Raw genomic sequence first — 23,863 nt, forward strand, 5'->3', positions numbered from 1 at the left:
GAGAAACAGAGACTCACCTTTCTCCCTAGTGTCATAACATTAAAGTGTCTAGAACTATGAATAGAAGGAAAGAAGTATAGGGAGCATTTGCCATTTAAGTTACCCTGGACATCTGAGACACAGATGGGCTAGAAAACACGAAACTGAAAAGGGAAAAAAAAAAAAAAATCAAAACACAATGTCATCTAGCTCAAGATTTGTTAATGGCCATAACCTTTATTTTACATGCAGGTTAGAAGAGAAGAAAGCTGTACATCAAGCTTAAACTTTGATTCAAAAATCACAATGCAACAGTTTGTTTTTTTCTAGTATTCTATTTTTTCTATTATTCTTTCTTCATAGTGTGGGGAAAGATGAGGGCGGTGGAGAACCAATAACGGTGGTGAGACTAAAGAAGGGTAAACAAGGGTAAACTCTGGGTGTGTGTGTACGTGCTCAGACTCTTTGCAACTCTATGGATTGTAACCCGCAAGTCTCCTCTGTCCGTGGAATCTTCCAGGCAAGAATACTGGAGTAGGTTGCCATTTCCTACTCCAGGGGATCTTCCTGGTCCAGAGATGAAACCGAATCTTTTGCTCCTGCATTGGCAAAAGGACTCTCTACCACTGCGCCACCTGGGAAACCCAAACTCTGGGTAAACAAGAGTGAAAATGGCAAAGGAGTGGAGGGAACACTAAATAAATTAATCATCTTGAATCTCGGGGAAAAAGATCGAAGTCCTATGCCTTATTGCTGCTGAATCTCCAGCAACTAGCATAATGAATAAGACAAAATAAACACTTCGTAAACATTTGACAAATGAATGGTAAGAACATTAAAAGAGTTAAGATCGGGTAGCAACAGGAGAGATGGAAGGGAAAGTGCTCCTTAGTTTTACAACGCTTTATGAAACCTAATTAAGACATTTTGGGGGAAAAAGGCAAAAATATTTCAGAAAGGAATGAGGGGATTTAACTGCAAACTTTGAAGCTACAGATTACTATCTTTTTAACTAAGATTGGTTTCTTTGCAGAACTTAAGCTCCTAAACCCATTTCTACATTTCTTCACTCTTATTGCCAAAAAATAGTTAGTAATAAAACTATTCCCTTCATGGATCACCGCCTTGTCATGGCGAAGGCGGGGTTTGTGTAACTCAATGAAGCTATGAGCCATGCCATGCAGAGAGAGTCAGCCAAGACAGACGGATCATAGTGGAGAGGTCCCACACAGAACTGTACAAAAAATGGTCTTGATGACCCAGATAACCATGATGGTGTGATCACTCACCTAGAGCCAGACATCCTGGAGTGTGAAGCATTACTACCAGTAAAGCTAGTGGAGGTGACGGAATTCCAGCCGAGTTATTTAAAATACTAAAAGATGATGCTATTAAAGTGCTACACTGAATATGTGAGCGAATTTGGAAAACACAGCAGTGGTCACAGGGCTGGAAAAGGTCAGTTTTCATCCTAATTCCAAAGAAGGGCAGGGCTAAAGAATGTTCAAACTACCAGACAACTGCACTCACTTCCCATGGTAAGGTTATGCTCAAAATCCTTCAAGCTAGGCTTCAGCAGTACTTGAATGAAGAATGTCCAGCTGTACAAGCTGGGTTTAGAAGAACGCAGAGGAGCCAGAGATCAAATTGTCAACATCTGCAGGATAATAGAGAAAGCAAGGGAATTCCAGAAAAACATTTGCTTCATTGACTATACGAAAGCCTTTGACTGTGTGAATCACGACAAACTGTGTAAAATTCTTAAAGACATGCGAATACCAGACCATCTTACCCGTCTCCAGAGAAACCTGTATGCAGGTCAAGTAGTAAAGTGAGAACCTTACATGCAACAACTGACTGGTTCAAAACTGGGAAAGGAGTACAAGGCTGTATACTGTCACCCTGTTTATTTAAATGTATATGGAGAGTATGTCACGTGAAATGCTGGGCTGGATGAGTTACAAGCTGGAATCAAGATTGCCAGGGGAAATATCAATAACCTCAGATATGCAAACGATACCACTCTAATGGCAAAGCAAAGAAGAATTAAAGAGCCTCTTGATGAGGGTGAAGGAGAGTGAAAAAACTGGCTTAAAACTCAATATTCAAAAAACTAAAGTCATGGCACCCGGTTCCTTCACTTCATGGCAAACAGATGGGGGAAAAGCAGAAGCAGTGACAGATTTCTCTTCTAGGGCTCCAAAATCACTGTGGATGAAATCACTGCCGCCATGAAATTAGAAGACGCTTGCTGCTTGGAAGGGAGACTGTGACAAACCTAGACAGCGTATTAAAAAGCAAAGACATCACTCTATTGACAAAGGTCCATACAGCCAAAGTTATAATTTTCCCAGCAGTCACATACAGACGTGAGAGCTGGACCATGAAGAAGGCTGACCGCTGAAGAACTGATGCTTTTGAATTGTGGTGCGGGTGAAGACTCTGGAGAGTCACTTGGACAGCACAGGGATCAAACCAGTCAATTCGAAAGGAAATCAACCCTGAATACTAATTGGAAGGCCTGATGCTGAAGCTGAAACACCAACACTTTGGCCACCTGATGCAAACAGCCAATTCACTGGAAAAGACCCTGATGCTGGAAAAGATCAAAGGCAAAAAGAGAAGATGAGACAGTTGGATAGCATCACTGATTCAATGGACATGAACTCAGGCAACCTCTGGGATATGGTAAGGGAGAGGAAAGACTGGTGTGCTGCAGTCGATGGGGTCACAAGAAGGTGGACACGACTTAGCGGCTAAACAATAAAACTGCAGTTCATCTGCAGAAACATCCAACAATTCTGCACACACACATACTCATATATGTCATCTATTTCCCAGCTCTCTTTAAATAAATGATGTGATATATACGAAGACAGGTCAGAGACAACACTGGGTAAAAAGAACAAACTCAACCACAGCAAACAAATATTTTTAGTTAGAAAGCAAAACTTCATGTTCCAGAGAGGTCTATGAAAATAAAATCCCCTCTCAAAACAAAAATCTACAGCCCTTTTACAAAAATGTAACTCAAATACAAATCCAGAAGTTTTAATGGGAGAAGTATCCAGTTCTACCTTGAATAACTGAGTCCTGTATGTAATAAAACAGGATATAAAATACAATCCTATTTTAAGTTGGAAAAGATTTTTAAAGTTTCAGGTAAAATGTACTTTATAAATGTAATGATAAATGATTTTCATCCATCCCAGCATATTCTTTAGTATCCCTTCATCTCAGAGAACAAGTCTTCAAAGTAGTTTGCTGCAATTTAAAAAGGGTATCAAAACCTTCCACACAGGTGTTATTTTAGTTATTCTTTATATAAAGAAATATGCAGACTACCTAGATACATGTTCTGTGGTGAAACATTATGTCAATTAAAACCTCCTTTTCACACAAGTGCCAGCTTGAGGAGGTTTTCACTGGCCAAGGAGGATAATTTGAGTAAGACAACGTCTGCAAGCAATTGAAACAGTGAATTTAAAAAAACCAAAAAACAAAAACTTAAAGCCATAAGTACAGAGTGATACAAAAGGACAAAAAAAAACTTTGTTTTTTTAACTCAGAACAGCAGTGGAGGTTGCCAGGGCACCAAAAAAAAACTAATAAAGGAAACAAATATTTATCCTGGCATCCTGGCATGAATGTATTCCACGATAACCAAACAGCCCTAATGGATGGCCCAAAGTTCTTCCATATGAAAAGAATTACAGGTAGTAAATGCAATAGGAATGAAAGAAAAGCATCATTTGACATACCTTAATAACTGATTCATTCAAGTATCATTAATGCATGCTTTTAAAAATGCTATATAAAAAGTTAATGGGGAGCTTTCCAACGATCGTGTCCAGCTTTTGCCCACGTGCCCAGTGACCAACCTCAGGATTATTAAATGTGGAACCACCGGAACTAAATGTTCCCTGGTTTACCATAAAGTATCCCATACTACCATTAAGTATTCTTGCTCAAAAAAATGATATCAGAATCTAATTAACCTTCTCTAGATATAACGTCTAGGATACGGGACAAATGACAGAATAAGTAAAACAAAAAAACTACTGATCAAATTCTGTCTGGGGGATACTACAGAGGCAACTCACATGGTACTTTCAACACGTCAAGGTGTACTGAAGGGTGGAGAAGAACAGAGAAACTAAACTTCAAGACACACTCCAAAGACAAAACCAAATACACTGGGTAGTCAGACGTGGTCTCAATAGTGACTCAAACCAACCAACTGGAAAATTCAAACAAATTTTGGAAACAATTGGAAAAGTTTTTTAAAGGACTAGATATTAGAACTTAAGAAATTATTCTTCTTTTAGGTGAGATACTGACATGATAATTACATATGGCAATATTCTTTCTTTGATATAACCTCAAGTATTAAAAATCACATCTCAGATATAGTTTAAACAAAAGAGAGATTAAGCTAGCATGGCAAAGTAGTGGTGGTTACATGGTTATTAAAGCTGGATTATAGGCAGATGAAGGTTCAGGACATTTTCTCTATTTCTGCAAAGACTTCAAACTTTTTGTACTAATTAATAAATCACTCTCAAAAACTGCTCAATACATATAATTGACAAGTTTATTATCAAGAAACTTCAGGTTTTTTAAAAGATTGCATTGGCTTTACAAGGCTGAAAGAGGATCATCCAGGACAGGACAAATAGAAACAAGGATAATTAAAATATTAAATACTATCTAAATTAATAAAAGACCCTCATTCAAATTGTTAATTATAATCTTTGTGTCTTGTTAGAAGCAGCTGTACAGTTACCCTTCATGAAATTCACCTCACCAACTTAAGAAGACTACAAAGGCTCACTACAAACTCAATTATATAATTTACAGTAATCAATGAGTTTTTGCAGTTAATCACACACTATCACAGAAAGCCCAAACTCTTCTATACAGGGATTTGTTTCTTTAAAATGTATCTCAAGCATCTTTTAAAGTGCGAGCTACAAGTATGCTATATTCTTAAAGAAAAAAGCTTCCAAAGGAAGTATGAGACAGCTATCCGACACTGTCAAGAGTGGTTATATAACTAACCGAAGAATCCAGCAGTACCCTGCTAATTCTGTTTTAGTGTGGCAGTCTTCTCCTTTGTAGTTGGCATCTCAGCTCTTCCTACACTACCAGCCGAACATGTATTCCATTGCTTTGGATACAAGGCTTTCATCTTTTTTTGGTGTTTGTCTGTCAGAAATCACCTATCAAAAAAACACACATATGTAAAATTGTATGGTTATGGTTTTAGTGTCAGAGTCCATTCTAGAGTTAACAGCTAATTTTAAAGCACCAAACATTAAAATGGATTTGTAGCACTAAATTGTTTATTTAAAGATTAAAACACAGGCTTAGTTAGAAGATCCATGTGCTTTTAAGAATGGCAAAATTATACTCCTTTGGCAAAGCAAAGTGTATCTGCTGCCCAATTAGTAAAGTGAACAAACACTAAAGCTACAGGAGATAAGGACTTTAAAATGATGATTTAAAAAAAAAAAAAAAAAAAAACTAAAAGGAAAAATTAAGCCAGTTCTAGAATTATCCCCAAATCTGAAGGGAAGTCCACCTGTTCTATTAAAGTGTCTATTTGCTGTCTTAGGACTTGTGTCTGTAGCTGGACAAGTTTAGAACCCCTGGCTAATTAAGCAGGAGACAATTATATACTGAATGAGTCATAATATTTCTAGTTTTCTTCAATAAACATAATCAACTTTTCCTTTAAGCTTTTTTGAAATGGTAAGTTTTGAAATGGGAGCTGGGCAATGTTTTCTTTTGATCACCAAAACTACTTCCAATCTAAGGTTCTTCGTTTGTGATACCATCAGATTTAGTTATCACCTAGTAAAGTTTTAACATTCTCCCACGCCAGAGATGTCCACAAGCAACTTTTTATATATGCAAACATAACTTAGAAAAAAATAAAATAACAACTCTCAAAATGTTTTTTAAAATGACAAAGATTTTTTTTTGAAAATTCAAGATAAATTTCCACTGGCCAAAACTATAATTTGTAAAATAGAAAATTTAAAAACACAAAGTTTATTGGTTTCATCAAGGTAATCAACTTCAATAGGAAATATTTAATGGCATTTAATTGCATACAAATCAACCCAATGAAAAAGGTAAACAAACACACTATGCACTGCAGCCTTTAAAGTATGTTCTTTCACACAGTCCTTAAAATACCTGATAGTCACTAGTAGAAGCTTTGTATGCTGTAGCAAGAGGTCTCATGGTAGAAATCCGAGGAGTACTTCCAGCTTGGGTTGGTGTACCTAAGGTTTTGATTGGTGGTGTGAAGGCAAGAGATGGAGATGACAAAGCACACCTGTCACTGTTTTCCATGACGCTCTGGAGAAAGAAAGAACTTCTGTTTATTAACATAATACATCTTATCCACTATTACGTCCAAACAAAACATCATTAAAAGAAGCATACTTTATTTGATCTAATTCACCTTTCAAATAATTTTAGCCTTGATAAAACAATACCTGCTTCTTAGCTAGCATGAGATCTAATGCTCAAACAGAAATCTCACCTCAAATATCTACTATCAACTCTCAAGAGTAAGACTCTCCTAACAAACACTATGGAAAATCAGTAAGAAAGACAAGAGAATTTTGGGGCAAGTTGAGGTGGGTAGGGGATCAAAGTCCAGTGCTATTTTATACCCACTTACCCCAAATTTTCCTCTAGCCTCTACGATGATTTGTTACAGCACAATGTAATAATTACACAACTACTCAGCAATCCTAGATTATAGTAACAGGAGCCATGTCTAATTCATGCACTAATGTATATATATATAGGTATCAAGAACAGTACCTGGTAGGCAGAAGTTCACATATATTAAAGAATGATCATGATTTTACAAGCCACAAAGAAAGTTTAAAGTGTACTCAGTTTATAAGTATCTAAATATATGTCTGTGTGTATATATATGTGAGAGTCACTCAGTCACGTCCAACTCAGTGCAACTCCATGGACTGTAGCCCACCAAGCTCCTCTGTCCATGGAAGTCTCCAGGCAAGAATACAAGAGTGGGTAGCCTTTCCCTTCTCCAGGGGGATCTTCCTGACCCAGAGATCAAACCTGGATCTCCTGCACTGCAGACAGATCCTTTACTGAGCCACAAGGGAAGCCCCATATAAACATTTAGTATTATTTAAATATTTTAAAACAGAAATGACTAATAAAAGAGCTTCACCTTACAACAGCCAAGACATGGAAGCAACCTAAACGTCCACTGACAGAAGAATGGATAGAAATGTGACATATATATACAATGGAGTATTACTCAGCCATTAAAAATGATGAAACAATGCCATTTACAGCAACACAGACAGCCCTTGAGATTGTCATACTAAGTAAGTCACATAGAGAAAGATAAGTATCATACATATCACCTATAAATGGAATTTTAAAAGATACAAATGAACTTAGAAAACAGAAAGATACTCACAGACTTAGAGAATCAACTTATGGTTGCTGGGATAAGGATGGGCAGAAGGGATCGTTACGGGGACTGACATGAACACACTAATATATTTTAAATGGACAATCAACATGGACGGACCTACTATATAACATAGGGAACGCTGCTCAATATTATTTAACAATTTAAATGTGGGAAGAATTTGAAAAAGAATACATGTATATGTATAACTGAATCACTTTGCTGTATACCTGAAACTATCACAATATTGTTAATCAAATATTTCAGTATAAAACAAGAAGTTAGGAACTTCGCTGATGGTTCAGTGGCTACACGCTGCACTGCCAACGCAGAAGACTCAGGTTCTGGTCAGGCAACAAGATCCCACGTGCTGCGACCAAGACTTGGCACAGCCCAATAAAAATGCATTTTTCAGGAAGTTTTAAAAAATATACATGTAAATAAGTCTATTTGATATTACATTAAAAAAAAAGCTTCAGTCTTTCAAAAGGTAACCCTCGGTTACCGTTCATATGGAACAGTGCCTTCTGAAACAGCACCGCTCCTTTAAAGTACCTGAATCTGACGTTGCTTTGCACAAAAAACGGAATGGGTTAAAAGTTAAAAGACCTAGAATGTAGGCCTCACCTTAACAACCCTGGGTAAGTTACCTAAGACCTCTTGACCTTTGTACCTATAGAGTGAAGGGGTTAGGATACATTATGTCTAGAGTATTGTGACTAAATAGCTTTGACTTATCATAAAAGAGTGCTATAACATCATCCATCACGTTTTTAAAAAGCAAGCAAAACCAGCACAGTGAAGCAAAGTGACACGCCACCAATGTTAGTACTTAGTTCTGTGTTCTTCATATAAATTAAGCTGTTTTCCTTACATCAGCAATAACTTACTTTATCTATACATGGTTTTACACCAATCATGATAGATTCTCCAAAAATTCTTCCATCTTTGCTTAAGGCTTTCCGGGCCTGCAGTTTAGATTGATAACGAATATGCATCCAATTTCCTGTGTTAGACATCTGCAAAAAATGATGTTTTCTCTTAAATTAAAATATTAAGTATATAAAATTCAAATTTTCTATTAGAAAACAGAAACATACAAAAATAAATCTGCTTCTACTTTTTATCTGATGCCCTGTAAAAAGCTGTATACTAGAATTCAACAAAAATTCTTTTTAAACAATTTCAGTATCTCTAATTCTTAAATCTCTTATATAAAGAATATGTGGCAAATATTCTCTACGAGCAAAGTAATTCTCAAAAGATAACTGTTTCTTACAAAAAGGTCTTATCTACACTTGCTATGAATTTTTTTTAAAACTGTATACATCGATCTGATTTTTTTGTAGGAATTAAGTCAATCTCTAGCAATTAAAAAAAAAATTGTTACTTATAGTTTACTGTGCAAGGTAATTTAAAGAAAAAAAATGCTCTCTGTAAAACTAAAGAAACTCTAAGAACTCGAAGTCAGAAATATCCTTTGGTTTACCCCAATAAAAACAAGCTCAAATTGGAAAATTTGTCATAATCTTTTTTATGAGACTGTTAACTATTTTTAAAAGGGGGGAAGCCTGAAACTCTCACTTATTTATCTTCTCTATCTCTTTTTATCAAATACTATGCAACTTCTAGCCTGTCAGACTCCAACAGATATACCCTTTGAAAATTTTAAAAAAGAAAGAAAAACTTTTAAGACATTCAGCAGCAAATTCACAGGTTATCTTTCCTCAGCTTAAATCTTGAATTGTAAAGAATTAAGACTTACCACATGTTTTAAGATATTCCCATATTGTGCAAATTGTAATAGTATATAGGAAGCAGATGCCTGAGGAAACCTGGGGAAAAAAACTTGCCCAATCAACTTCAGTAATGACGGATGCAAATTAACTTACAAGCGTTTCAAGATAAACTCCCCCCAGCTGTCTAGTACATTAATAAGAGACCCTTGATCATTCTGCTTTCCTCTATTAGTTAAATCTATTCATTTGCCCATCACCCAAAAGCAAATTATGTATGTTAAAATTAGTTCTGACTCAGCTGCTTCTTTCCATCTCCAAATTCCACCCCTGAAATTTCTAAAATTTAAGTCACAGTTCTGCATATAACTTACTTTACGTGGGTATGTGTATGTGCATATATGCTTGGTGGGGGGGTGGGGGGGGGGAAGGGTGGGGATAGACTACTATGGTTATTATAGAGCAAAGAACTTTACATTATATAGAGTCATATCAATATATATTGAGCACCACCTGAAAGTTCAAAAATGTATTCCTGAAACAAAAACTCAGAACTGGAATCAATGGTAAACAATCAATTAAAAAGATAGCTACCAAAATTTTAAATGGCCTTATCTCTGTATGGAAAATTCTAAGTGATTTTTACTTTCTTCTTCATAAAGTGCTGAATGCCTTGACTATAACAATGAGATATAACCTTGATAGTTCAAATAATAAAGCTATTTTCAACTTGAAAATCTGGAATTTCCTTAACCAATAACTTCAGTTATCTGGAGCTTGAATTAGAAACTTAAAGGAAAAAATGTGAGTCACAAAAATAAATAAGAAACTTCATATATTAAAATCTATGTGACTAAAATACTACATTCAAGACTGGAAATTTATGTTATGTAAGTTTGGATGTAAGGTTTCTAACTTCAATGAAAACATCAAAAAAGTCGGGGTGACTGCAAAGCAGAACTAAAAACTATCAAAACCAGAGACAGAAATAATGTCTGCACTTGAAGGCGGCACTTGAGAAATAAAACATAAATCTAAGGTCTAGGACCACTCTGAGGAGAAACAGTCCAATATCCTGTCAAAGAATCACCCTACCTAAGAGGGAGGGGATATATGTATACTTAAGGCCGATTCACCCGTTGTACGGCAGAAACAAACACAACACTGTTAAGAAACCGTCCTCCAATGAAAAATTTTTAAAAAATCATTAACCTAAAACAATAAATGTTATTTCATGATGACCCTGAGTCAGAAGGAAAAAGTCAAATTATCAAAGGAAGAACATATATAATGTATTTTAGCTGTACTTTTTAGCTGTACTTCCCTATCATCAAAAGATGATATTTTATCCCTTAGAAGAAAATGTTTCTGTTCTTGCAATTAAACTCATAAGCAGGGTTACTAAAATATAAAACCAACAGCAAATACATGGGTGGGAAAGGATAAGTCTTAAAAATGAAGGACTAACAGAAGTATAATACTTCAATTAATTTATCCAACTACTGAAGAAGCTTTAAAGTGACACCATTACTACTAAGCTTGAAAAACACACTTGAGTGGACAGATACATTCAAAAACAGACAGACAAGTACATCATGAGAGAATACAAAAACTTAAACACAAACACAGAAAAAAAAAGCAGCAGCAGTCAGCCCAGTGGCTATGGACGTAGGGCTGAGTGTGGGCGTTCTGGAGAACAAGGAAAGCAATATGACCCCGCTTTTTACCTAAACAGAATCAGCAATAACGACTCTCTCTGGAAGGTGACAAAAAACAGGTGGCAGTAACTACCTTACAAGGAAAAAAATTGTAGCCGTTGGGGAAAAGGTGAGAAGGAAAACTCCACTATAATCTTACACATCCCTCTGAGTTTAAATAAACTGAATAAAGTACACTAATACTTACTGTGCGCATTGCTCTTCCTTCAAGCTCTAATGTTTTTGTATTTTTCACCCCAAAACTAAGTAAAGTAAGGTCCAGCAACAGTATGACATCACACTTTCAGAAACGAACCTTATGTAGTATTGTATAAACAATCATAGCCTGAAAATAAAAAACCTGGGTTTTTGCTGAAGTTTTACTGATAACTAGATATAAGTCTCTGAGTAAATCACTTAAATCTGTCTACCCCTTCAGTTTTTCATCTGTGAGTGATGCAGTATGACTTCTAAGATGCCTTACTTTTTTTTGGATCTAAAAACCTATTCAAACGCATCTAGGACTGTCATGCACAGTTTCTATTACTGTTCGATATTCTATAGTTAGTAAGTGCCAATCCTGTGACATAGTATGCATATGTATACAAATACAATTCAACTTGTTAGTTCAAAACTGGTAAAGTCCAATATAAGCATAGACTCAGTTCCAAAAAAGGAAGGGGCTTCCTAAGTCTAGTGGTTCAACCCTCTTCCAAAATTCAGCAAACATACTGAAGAGAAAATAATTTAAGAAAAGGCAAACAGAAAAATGATGGAAAAACTATTAAAAATCAGAAAGTAATATACATGCTGAAATGTCAAGGGCTTCCCTTGTGGCTCAGCTGGTAAAGAACCTGCCTGCAATGCGGGAGACCTGGGTTCGATGCCTGGGTTGGGAAGATCCCTCGGAGAAGGGAAAGAAATGTCAAGAGAAGAAGAGACGAAATGTCAAGGTGATATATATTGATGTCTGCAACTTACCCTGAAATGTACCAACAATAACAAAAAAGATGAATTTAGGTGAATCTAGGTGGATAAATGAGTGTCTGCTGTGCAACTATTTTAGTTTTTTTTAATATATTTGATAATATTCATTAGAAAACGTTGTTGCTTTAAAGGTAAATTATCTAGAAACCTTACCCGAACACAGTCACCCAAGTGTCATCAAGGTGATCTTCAGATGTCAGAGAATCTCCTTGAGTATAAAAAGGATCCAACTGGGCAGGAGATAATGTTGTCTTTCGGGGTTGACCAATGTTTGCTGGACTAAACATACTCTGCCCTATATTAGTATATGTAGTAAGTTAGTTACCAATATAAACATCTTGGTTTATTTTAAATGAAAGCTTTAGTTCTAAATGGAAAAGTATATTAAAAGTTGGCAATTCCATAAATAATTCAAAATATACATTGTAACCAAATCATAATTATATACTACTATACAATGAGAGGAAACCATTAAAATTTGAGTGTAACTTATGACTTTGCAAATTCATTTATTACAAATTTCTAAATGTTTCATTAATTTCCAGTTAAACCTACACCAGAATGATGTCCAGTCAACCTCAAGGACTTCTGTTGGACTCATCTTCCAAACCCACCACTTACATTATGGCACCTCTGCCTTAAAAATACTCAATTACTTCTCATTAGACACTACAAAATCCAAATGCCTTAGTCTCCACAATATCAGTTCAGTTCAGTCGCATAGTCATGTCTGACTCTTTGCAACCCCATGAAGGAGGCATGTCAGGAGTCTACCCAAACCCATGTCCATTGAGTTGGTGATGCCGTCCAACCATCTGATCCTCTGTCATCCCCTTCTCTTCCTGCCCTCAGTCTTTCCCAGCATCAGGGTCTTTTCAAGTGAGTCAGCTCTTCGCATCAGGTGGCCAAAGTACTGCAGTCTCAGCTTCAACATCAGTCCTCCAATGTACACCCAGGACCAATATCCCTTAGGATGGACTGGTTGGATCTCCTTGCAATCCAAGGGACTCTCAAAAGTCTTCTCTAACACCACAATTCAAAAGCATCAATATACTTCCAACCTTATTTTTCTAGTGTGCCCCTAAACAGTACTACCCTAGTCCCTAAGATGTGAACGCAGTTTTCTCTTATTCAGGATATTTCTATCTGAAATGTCTGATTCTATTTTTTTTTTTCCTCATCCTTCAACAACTACAATTAATGAGTGCTTCATGTCCAACATGTCAAGCTAAACACTTTACATGTTCATTTTATCTCAGAAGCTCTGTCCTATTGAGACCACATATTTCTGGGAAGCAGAGATTTTAAATGTACACTAAGGATCATTCCAGGTATTAAAGATATAAAAAGTGACCAAGTTAGACCAAAGGGAGGAAAAAAAATCTCTAACAGAGCTTAAATTCTCATGGAAGAGGGACAAGCAAATACCCAGTATGTTAGAAAACAAAATCCTGTTTAAAAAAAAAAACACACACACACAATGCAGAGAAGAGTGATAAGGAATACATATGCAGATAGGAGTTAATATTCAAAATACATAAGGACTCAATCCAACAGCAAAAAACAAAACCAATCCAATTTTTTTAAAAAATGGAAAGAGGAACTCAACAGACATTTTCCCAAAGACATACAAATGTCCACAGGTACAAAGACAGGTGCTCAACATCACTAATCATTAGGAAAATGCAAATCAAAACCAGAATGAAATATCTCAGGGCTATTCATCAATGGCTATCATTTAGGGGAAAAAAAAAAACAGAACAGGTAAGGGTTGATAAGGATTTGGAGAAAAGGGAATCCTTATACACTGCTGGTGGGAATATAAGTTGGTACACACACTGTGAAAAACAGTATGTATGGAAAACAGTGTGGCAATTCCTTAGAAATCTGGAAATTAAACTGCCTTATGACCCAGCAATCCTACTGCTGGGCAAACACAACGAGGAAACCAGAATTGAAAGAGACACATGTACCCCAATGTTCATTGCAGCACTGTTTATAATAGCGTGGACATGGAAGCAACCTAGATGTCCATCAGCAGACAAATGGATAAGAAAGCTGTGGTACATATACATCATGGAGTATTACTCAGCCATTAAAAAGAATACATTTGAATCCGTTCAAATGAGGTGGATGAAACTGGAGCCGATTATACAGAGTGAAGTAAACCAGAAAGAAAAACACCAATACAGTATACTAACACATATATATGGAATTTAGAAAGATGGTAATGATAACCCTGTATGCCAGACAGCAAAAGAGACACAGATGTATAGAACAGACTTTTGGACTCTGTGGGAGAGGGAGAGGCCGGGATGATTTGGGAGAATGGCCTTGAAACATGTATACTATCATGTAACAAACAAATCACCAGTCTAGGTTTGATACAGGATACAGCATGCTTGGGGCTGGTGCACTGGGATTACCCAGAGAGATGATATGGGGAGGGTGGTGGGAGGGGAGTTCAGGATGGGGAACTCATGTACACCCGTGGCGGATTCATGTCAATGTATGGCAAAACCAATACAGTATGGTAAAGTAAAATAAAAAATACAAAAATAAATAAATAAAAACAGTATAGAGGGTTCTCAAAAAAATTAAAAATGGAGCTACATATGATCCAGCTATCCCACTTCTGAGCATATAGCCCAAGAAAATGAAAGCAGGATCTCAGATATCTACACTCCCATGTTCACTGAAGCACTATTCACAACAGCCAAGATATGGATACAAAATAAAGGCCCATCAGTAGATAGATGGATAAAGAAGATGTGCTACGTAAGTCCAACCAAATGTCAGTCAGCCATTTAAAAGAATGAAGTCCTGCCATCTGTGACAATATGGATGGACCTTGAGTGCATGACATTCAAGATGGTAAGTGAAAGAAGTCAGACCAGTACTGTATCACCTCATTTATATGTGGAGTGTAAAAAAGCAGAATGCCCCACAGTGGGTACCAGGGACCTGGGGATAGGGGATAAGGGGAATTGTTCTGGTCAGAGGGTACAGATGAATAAGCTCCAGGGATTTAAGTACAGCATGCTGATTATCACTAACACCAGATTACATACTTAAAAGCTACTAAGAGAGTAGAGTTTTCTCACCACAAAAAAAAAAAAGAAGAAGAAGAAAGAAAGAAATGGTAATTAAGTAATATGATGAAAAGTGTCAGCAACACTAGGATCATTTCGTAATATATCAGTGTAACAAATCAGCACATAGTAGACAATTTAAACTAGACTGTCAATTACAGCTCAGTAACTCTGTAATGTTAGTTTCCATCTATTTTATTATATCCATAAATTAACCTGTAACAGTAGACTTATACGTTACTTCAAGATTCACACGGAACTTTAGATAGATAAGAACTCACAAAAGTTGACTATTTTAACAAGATATAACTTCAATACTATGAATGATGCACTTGGTACAATTATTATTTTGCATCAACAGCACAAATATATTCAGAGTCAAATCTAAAATAAAAGACTTCCTAGAATGATCTCCATTCTCTTGCCTCCAAGCAGTTATCAAACCAAAACTACAGCCTCAACAGAATTAAAAGTCAAAGGCATCAATAAAGTAAAAACTGAAATGTAACAATGTGATTCTAACTAAAGAGGAAAAATATGATCATTTACAAATTCCAAAGTTCTTAATTCTTTATTCCATACAACTTGAATTTCCTTACATCATCTGGACTCAAGTTTAGAAATCAGAATTAATCTAACACATTAATATAGCCTTTCCTTATGGAAAAAAATAATTTCAGATCACCTCAGATCTGCTAGGCTAATTAAGAAATCTATTTAATTCAGAACACTATCCTAGCCCCTACTAGAAAATAAGAGAAGATGCTCAAAACTGATTTTTTTATGTTCAGTTGTCAAGAAATCAGGCTAAGAACAATTTAGCAACCAGAAACCTGACAAACAAATATTTAAATATTTTTACAACAGTAATCAAGCAAAAGAAGGTATGGAACAGTTACTAACTCTAGAGAAAACAAAAGGATATCCAAGACGGACATGGAATTCTAGCATATTACATGGTTCAGTCTACAGATGCACCTAATTTTAAAATTAAATTAATGCTTAAGAGAGACAATACAAAGTTAAGTAACTTAAAGAATGTTAAACCGCATAGGATGCTGTAATACATTTGGCCACTTTTCTTTTCCTAGCAATTATTCTTTTCTTCATCACCACAGAGGCATTTAATAGGTATAAAATATTTCTAAAATAAGCCTGATTTAAAATGAAACACCCTACTTTAATAAGTGAACTAATCAACTTATCGACTTTCCTGCTAGGAAATATGGAGAAGCACACAAAAGATAACCTTAAATAAGTTTAGTTCTTACTACAAAGACATGCCTTTAACACAATAAAAGAGATGGTAAAAGGCATTTTAGTATAAAATCTAAAGCCAATTCAAAAATTTTATGTCCTGTATTACCATTAAGAAGGTACAATTTAGCTTTGCTATATCATGTAATAACCTTCAAGGAAGAAATTAAATGAAGGATCAAAATAAGACAACCATTATGACCTTTAAAAATAAAACAAATCAAAATTAAGTCTCAAATAAGCAATCTAACTTTTGCCCCATCAACTACTCTGAAAAACATAAATCACTAATACATAACCTAAAACTATGTACATAACTTTAGCATAATTGCCTCCCACCTTGTTACTGTTTCATTGGTCCAGTAATTTTACTTCCTTTCAATCAGACTTCTGGTACCTGCAAGCAATGCTTTGTAAAATGAAAAAGTATGCCTATCATACGTATACATCAAATTGTGTCTCCCTTACTAAATCATTACTCAAACAGTCTTAAGATCAGACTGGAAGTGGAGGGCAAAAGAACTTATTATCTTTTATGAAAATGTCTTTAATTAAAGACCAGATTCAATTATTTCAAAACAGACCACTAACCTAAATGAAAAGAGACAGAAAGAGTGGGGAATTTTAAATAGATAATGGCATATGAAACTTGGGAGAAAAAGAGGTTCCTGGCAGTGCTGTTACCTTCTTAGCATGAAACAATGTAGCACAAAGTATAAAAAAGAATGTGGTTTCAATCCAAAGAGATGTTTGGCCTTTCCAGGTTCCTGGGAGATAACCCCTATACCCTAGGAATTTCCCCAGCCAGGAGAGTGTTTCTGGTATTTGTGGCAGGCCCCTCAACCTCAAGTGAGCCTGACAGTTCATGCTAACAAGGTGACTTCTAGTGAAATAGGTAGCGCCGTAATGACCACCCATAAAGACCATTCATGTTATTTAAAAAGGTCACCTCTGGGCAGAAGAAGGGATGGAGATTGAGTTTAGCCACTTGATCAATGATGCAATCATTTTTATGTGATGAAACTCCAATGGAAACTCAAGGCATGGAGGCTCCGTGAGCTTCCCTGCTTGCTACTCTGTGCGTAGTGCCATGTGTCAACGGCCAGAGGATAACACGTCACAGCTCTTGCTTGGAACAGTCCCAGACTTCAGCCTACGTAGCTCTTTCTTTAGAAGGTTCTAATCTGTATCTTTTCCATAATAAAACTAACTGTAAGCATTGCACTTTCAGTGGATCCTCAATCTGTCCAGTGAATTATCAGACCTTAGACTAGGCCTGGGAAAGCCTGAATTTGCAGCCAGCAAGTATGAGATGAAAGTGGCCCTGGGGACCCCTAAACTTCCTGCAAGGACTGTCTGCTCAGACTTGCAGTTTGATAAATGCATATCCAAAACAGTACGACGAACTGAATACCAGTATTCATCTCCAGCGTTTGCCAGGTAACTAATAACAATGATTCTGGAAAGTCCAAGGTTTTGGAGACCACAGATGGCGTGAAACAGACTCCTGGTTGAAATCAAGGAAAACTAGTTTAAGAGAGTATATAATAAGAGATGAAAAGGCAAGCCCTTCCTCATCTTGTGCAGCTTACTCCACCCCCATAAAACCAAGGTGTTAATCCCCAAGGTAAAGAAGCGTCAATAGCTCAGGACTCAGTGGGTCCCAGTCACAGTGGAGAATAACTATGTAATAACTAAGCAAAAATCTGCATATTGAAAAGAAGACTTCCCCCTTCCTACATTCAGAACAGCTTAGACATTAATACCAAATATTAAAGAATTTTTCTTTGGGAAATTTAAGAGAAAGGACCTATATATGCTGAAATCAGATACATTTTTGTTGGAAAAATCTCTAACTGTCCAGTGCTCCTACAGCAAAGCCCAAAAAGAGACAGAATAACCTCTCTCCACTAATTTCCCCCTTCCTACCATTGTCAACACACACACAGAGACTCCAAGTAGCTATTTAGTGCCTCATTCAATATATATGCCTTCACTAAGAAAAGGTGTAAGATTAAAAAAAAAAAGAAAAGAGAGAGAGAGAAAAAAAAAGATCTAGAAGGAAATAGACAATATGAACAGGAATAAAAGTCGAACGTGAACTTCACTGGTAAGTTATTTTAACCATGAAACAAGAGAGGATGCTACATTTTAAATACTTTAAGAGAACAGCAGCAGAAAAGATTATTGAATATTAAAATATTAAAATAAATTATTAGATGCACTGGAAATTCAGATTATGGACTTCTTTCAGAAAGAAGAATACAGATATAAAAGACACTCTAACACAGAAAAAGTAGAAATTTAGAAATCTCTGCAGCACTCACAAAACAGAAGAAGTTCCAGAGAGATAGAGAACACAGAAAACAGTGGGAAAGCTATTATCATATACAAGGAAGTTTGCCAAAACCCAGGCCAAGTGTCTTGATTTAAAGGATCCACCAATTCCCAAGAAAAATAAAGTCCCAGACCAAGGCAGATTTGTGAAACTGACAACACTAACCCTACAGAGACCTTAGATTTTTTGAAACCAAGCCCCTACAACAACTTAGGAGCCATCACCGAGTATGGCTTCTGCAGAACTCTGGAAGCCAGAAGACAAAAGAATGATGCCTCCAAAATTCCAATCTAGAACTCTACGCTTGGCCAAACAAGCAGCCTGCTTATAAGGAAGAGAAAAAGCATTGCAAACTCAAGGTCTTAAAGTTTATTTCCCATGTTAACTTTTCCTAGAAAGGTACTCAAATATGTCCTTCACCAAAATGAGAAAATAAACTAAGAAAACATGTTAACTAGGAAAAATAGAGCAACTCTAGAAACTTGCTAAGGCAAATTCTGAGATAAGATAGGAAACAGCCAGAAGAGAAGCTGAGAAAAAAAACAAAACAAACAAAAATGAATCCATGAACATTTTTAAAAAGACACAGCAGCAGAACAGTTGCTTAAAGGAAGCAAATGGCACATAGAAAATTAGACAAATGGAAAAAAGAAACTATTAACTAAAGAAAAATTAAAATGTTACCGGAAGGATAAATCATACTACTTGATGCAACACTAAACAGCACCTATATAATCATAGTAATATAAAACACTGACAAAGGAATAAAGTTTGATATATTTCAATTATATTCAGATAATGCAAGGGAGATAATTATATTCAATTACCTTAAGATAAATATAGCAACTTTAAAAATAAAAATCAAGAATTAGCAATATAATTATATACAGTCGACTAAGTAATGGCCCTCCAGGATGGCTACATCCTAATCCCCAGAACCTGTGAATGTTACTTTACATAGCGAAAGAGATTATGCACTTAGGATTAAGGATCCTGAGATGGGAAGACTATGGAGGATTATTCAGGTGGACTCCCAATACATCCACCAGTGTCCTCACGAGAGATGTGATGTGATGATGGAAAAAGACTGGAGTGATACAGCACACTTTTAAGTTGAAAGAAGGGACCACAAACCAAAGAATATAGGTAACCACTAGAAACTGGAAAATACAAAACCAAAAAGCAGGGGAATGGATCCTCTCTAGGGCCTCCAGAAGGTATCAGTCTTACCAACACCTGGACTGTGGCTCAATGAAACTGACTCTGGACTTTTGACTTCTGGAATTACAAGAAAATAAATCCAAACTGTTTTAAGTCACTGAACTTGTGGTAATATGTCATAGTGACAACAGATAGCTAATACAGCAACTTATTCAGGTAAGGGAAGCTAAATTCCAAAAGGAGTAGCTCTAAGATCTGGACTGGCTAGTTCTGGAGGAATAAAGCTAAAGATTGCAGCATTTCATTATAGTACTGCATTTAAGTACTATGTGCTATTTTTAAACAATTTGCAATTAGTACTTTGACTAAAACGTAAGATATTATCCCACTAAAATTAAAGACCAATCAATGGTACTATGGCTACTTTGGCATGAAGCTAAATAAATTTTGGTCATTAATTTTAAAAAGTTAATGCCACAGGCAGAAAAATGGTCCCCCAAAGATGCCTATGTCCTAATACCCAGGAGTTGTGAATATATTACACTATATGGTAAAGAGAAATTAAGGATACTATGGAATTAAAATCACTAATCATCTCATCTTACACAAGAAGATTATGCTGGACTAATAGAGTGAACCCAACAGAAATCACAAAGGTCCTTAAATGGTGAGGGGAAACAAATGATGTGAAATAAAGGCTCAACTAACCACTGCAGGCTTTGAAGTTGGTAAGAATGCATGAGGTAAGAAACATGGGGAGTTCTAAAAGCTGGAAAAGAGAAGAAAACAAGATTCTCCCCTAGCACCTCCACAAAAGAATGGAGTCCTAATACTCTGACTTTAACCCACTGAGACCTATTCCAGACTTCTGACTTCCAGAATTTTAAAATAATAAATGAGTTATTTGAAACCACTATAATCTGTGATAATCTGTGTCAGCAGCAATAAGAAACTAATATAACCTAGATTAAGGCTAATTTTACTCAATATATTAAAGAAAAACTATGCCACGCCAAGTTGGGACACAAATATTCCAATCATCAGTGTTGGGATGTCATTGCCTCAAAACACTATATACATATAGCAGTTTCCTCTGTCTGCTGTAACAAACTACCACAAACTGAGCGGCTTAAAACAGCAGAAATTTATTCTCCCACAGTTCTGGAAACCAGAAATCTAAGAACAAGTTTTCAGCAGAGTCTAACACCTACTGAAGGGCAGCAATCAAACAATTCCTTGCTTGCTGGCTCCTATAGCTTCCAGAAACCCTGGTGACTTTTGTGTTAGAGAACACAAAGGTCCTCGCCATTTAAGAACCTTTGTGATTTTGCTGGGTTCATGCTATTAGTCCAGCATAATCTTCTTGTGTAAAATGAGATGATTAGCAATCTTAATTCCATAGCATCCTTAATTTCTCTTTACCATGTAATGTAACATATTCACAACTCCTGGGTATTAGGACACAGACATCTTTGGGGGACTCTATTTCTGCCTGTGGCATTAACTTTTTTTTTTAATGCAAAATAAATTATCTTTATTGATCAATTTCCCTAAATCGCAACAAGTTTTATAAGTTCTTTTTAAAATTAAACTTTTAAAAATTAATCACCAAAATTTATTTAGTTCCATGCTGTAATACTTCATTCAATGTTTGCCTCACTTCATATCACCTTCTCCTCTGCATATCTCTCCTGTCTGTGCCAAATTTCTCTGTGCCTCTAAGAACACTTGTGATTGGATTTAGGGCGCACTTGCATCCAGGTAATAACCAGGGTTATCTTCCCCTCTTTTCCTCTCTCCTTAACTGTCCACCCTCCTTGAGAGATACCCCTCTCAAGATCCTTAACTTAATACGTTTTGGCCACAAAAAGCAGTACTCAGGGTTCCAGGAGTTAGAATATGAACATATCATTTTGGAGGCAACCATTCAACTCACTACAGCTTACATCCATCAATCCATTCAGTCAACCATTTTCTGACATCCCTTTATACCCAGCCCTGAGATAGGTAAACAATGAAGGTATATAGAAGGAATCTCTGTCCTAAAGATCATAACCCAGTAATGGAGTAAGATAAGAGCCTAGCAGAGAGAGTTCTATAGGCATACACATAAGGAACAGCTAACCCAGATCAGAAAAAGAAGTGTCAGGGAAAAGTTGCTCACAGAAAAATCAGTCCTTTATCTGCTCTTCTGGGAACACTATTAGAATTCTGAGTTCCTGGCATCAACAAAAGCAGCCAGAAATGGCTATAATCTAAATATCATACTTAACCTGTTAACAGTATGCTAACACAAATAAGGACTCTAGCTCAGTACAAGTAAATGCTATACTGCTTGCAAAGGGTGACAAGTAAAAGAAAGAACTTCTCAAGAAAAAAAAATGCAATTAAAAATAGGATGAAAAATAGAAGAATACTTAAATAGCAGAAGAAACCTAATCAGTGAGGATGGGGAAAGACAGGGCAAACATTCAATATTCTTTACCAGAGGCAATAATGATTGAAAAGTTTCTGAAATTCTTTAATCTTGATTACCTACTTTGTTGTATGACCAAGGTTTTCCTGCACCAGAAATAAGATTTTAAGAGATTTTTAACCTCAGTTAAAGAATTAAAAACTAACCAAAATCTCCTTATTACATACAAGTTCAGTTCAGTTCAGTCGCTCAGTCGTGTCCAACTTTTTGTAACCTCACAGACTGCAGCACGCCAGGCCTCCCTGTCCATCACCAACTCCCAGAGCTTTAAACTCATGGGTACAAAGACCTCAGCATAAATCAGTAATTCATACCATTAAGTTCTGTGATGTCTCTTTATAAAAGCTGTCAACCTCCAAAAGTTAAAATTTACAAATTATAGAAGTTTTCATGTATTTAACATTAAATGTAAGAGTTTAAAAAACGAAAAGTCTACATTTTCTCCCTCAATTTTCTCAACTCTTTTATTCAATTTCTTGTTTAGTATCGACCACGCATCATAGTCCTCATACCTACAACATGTTTTCAAAAGTATTCTTTTTCAAGAAGAAGCATTCTTTTTCACTTATGCCCCATTAAGACTTTCTATACATAAATTCTTTAAACTTAAAGGAGAAGCAGCAGTGGCTCCCAGTGGCCAATTTTATGACAGGGATATTTTCCTATCACAGTTTTTATATTTTCACATATGGTTTCTAAAACTATAAGAACCTCATAGAAGTTACAGTATTAGAAAAAATAGATTAACAAAAGAAAGTTTAATTAGCTTTAACTCTGTACTCTTCTACTTGACAGCAATAAGAATATTATAACACTTTTTAGAGAACTAAGAAATGCTTTAAAAGATAACATATTACTTAAATTACATGCTTTTCCATTTCCAAAGTCTCTGGAATCACTTACTGACTCAGCCAAACAGTCACTATTATAGCAAACAGTCAAGTAGCAAGGTATTATCACACAACAAAGCACTGTCACCTACCTATTTGTTTGATCAGATTAAGATGGCTAAAACCTGAACTAATTCCCCCAGAACATTTCACCTCAAGTATGTAACTGAAATAGAGGTGACATCCTAGATTTTTCACCATGATATGTGATAGTCAGAAATCTAAAGACATCACCCCAAGGTTTCTGTCCCCCAGTTTGATTGACTGGTAATTCAACCAAACTCTAATCCAAGTATTGCTGTGAAGGGATTTTACAGATAGAATTAGGTTATTTATCAGCTGATCTTAAAATAAAGAACTACTGTGGACCACTGCAGTGAACCAAAAGAATCAAATGATCCCTTAACAGCAGCAGATGGCAGAAAAGTCAAATCAGAACTACAAGAGAACAGAGAGGTCAGAGAGACTCAAAGCATATAAAAAGACTTGATCTGCCATAGCGGCTTTTGAAGACAGAAAGAAAACTAGAAGCCAAAGAGTGAGGGCAGCCTCTAGACACTGAAAACAACCTCTGGCGACAGAGACCTCGGTCCTCCAACTGAATGACCAATGACCTGGACGCAGATTCATCCAGTTTCCAGAAAAGAACAGAGCCCTGCTAACATCTGAGCTCTGCCTGAGACATCTGACCACAGAAACTATGAGATAATAAATGTGTGTTGTTTTAAGCCATTAAGTTTGTGATAATTTGTTACAGCAAAAGTTTTTTAAAAATA

General features: G+C 36.1%; 1 protein-coding gene across 1 annotated transcript in view; it reads right to left on the reverse strand.

The window, feature by feature from the left end:
- Positions 1-4,555: 4,555 nt before the first annotated feature.
- The window catches only part of NUP35 (nucleoporin 35), a 32,848-nt gene continuing 13,540 nt past the window's right edge, over positions 4,556-23,863 (reverse strand). Inside the window, exons 5-9 of the mRNA XM_004004522.5 lie at positions 12,027-12,168; positions 9,219-9,288; positions 8,344-8,472; positions 6,184-6,348; positions 4,556-5,201 (exon numbers count right to left, since the gene is read on the reverse strand). Coding sequence (XP_004004571.1) covers positions 5,124-5,201; positions 6,184-6,348; positions 8,344-8,472; positions 9,219-9,288; positions 12,027-12,168 — 584 coding nt within the window. The 3' untranslated portion in view covers positions 4,556-5,123. The remainder of the gene's footprint in view (positions 5,202-6,183; positions 6,349-8,343; positions 8,473-9,218; positions 9,289-12,026; positions 12,169-23,863) is intronic.

Source organism: Ovis aries, chromosome 2 (genome assembly GCF_016772045.2).
Source record: "Ovis aries strain OAR_USU_Benz2616 breed Rambouillet chromosome 2, ARS-UI_Ramb_v3.0, whole genome shotgun sequence".
NCBI lineage: Eukaryota > Metazoa > Chordata > Mammalia > Artiodactyla > Bovidae > Ovis > Ovis aries.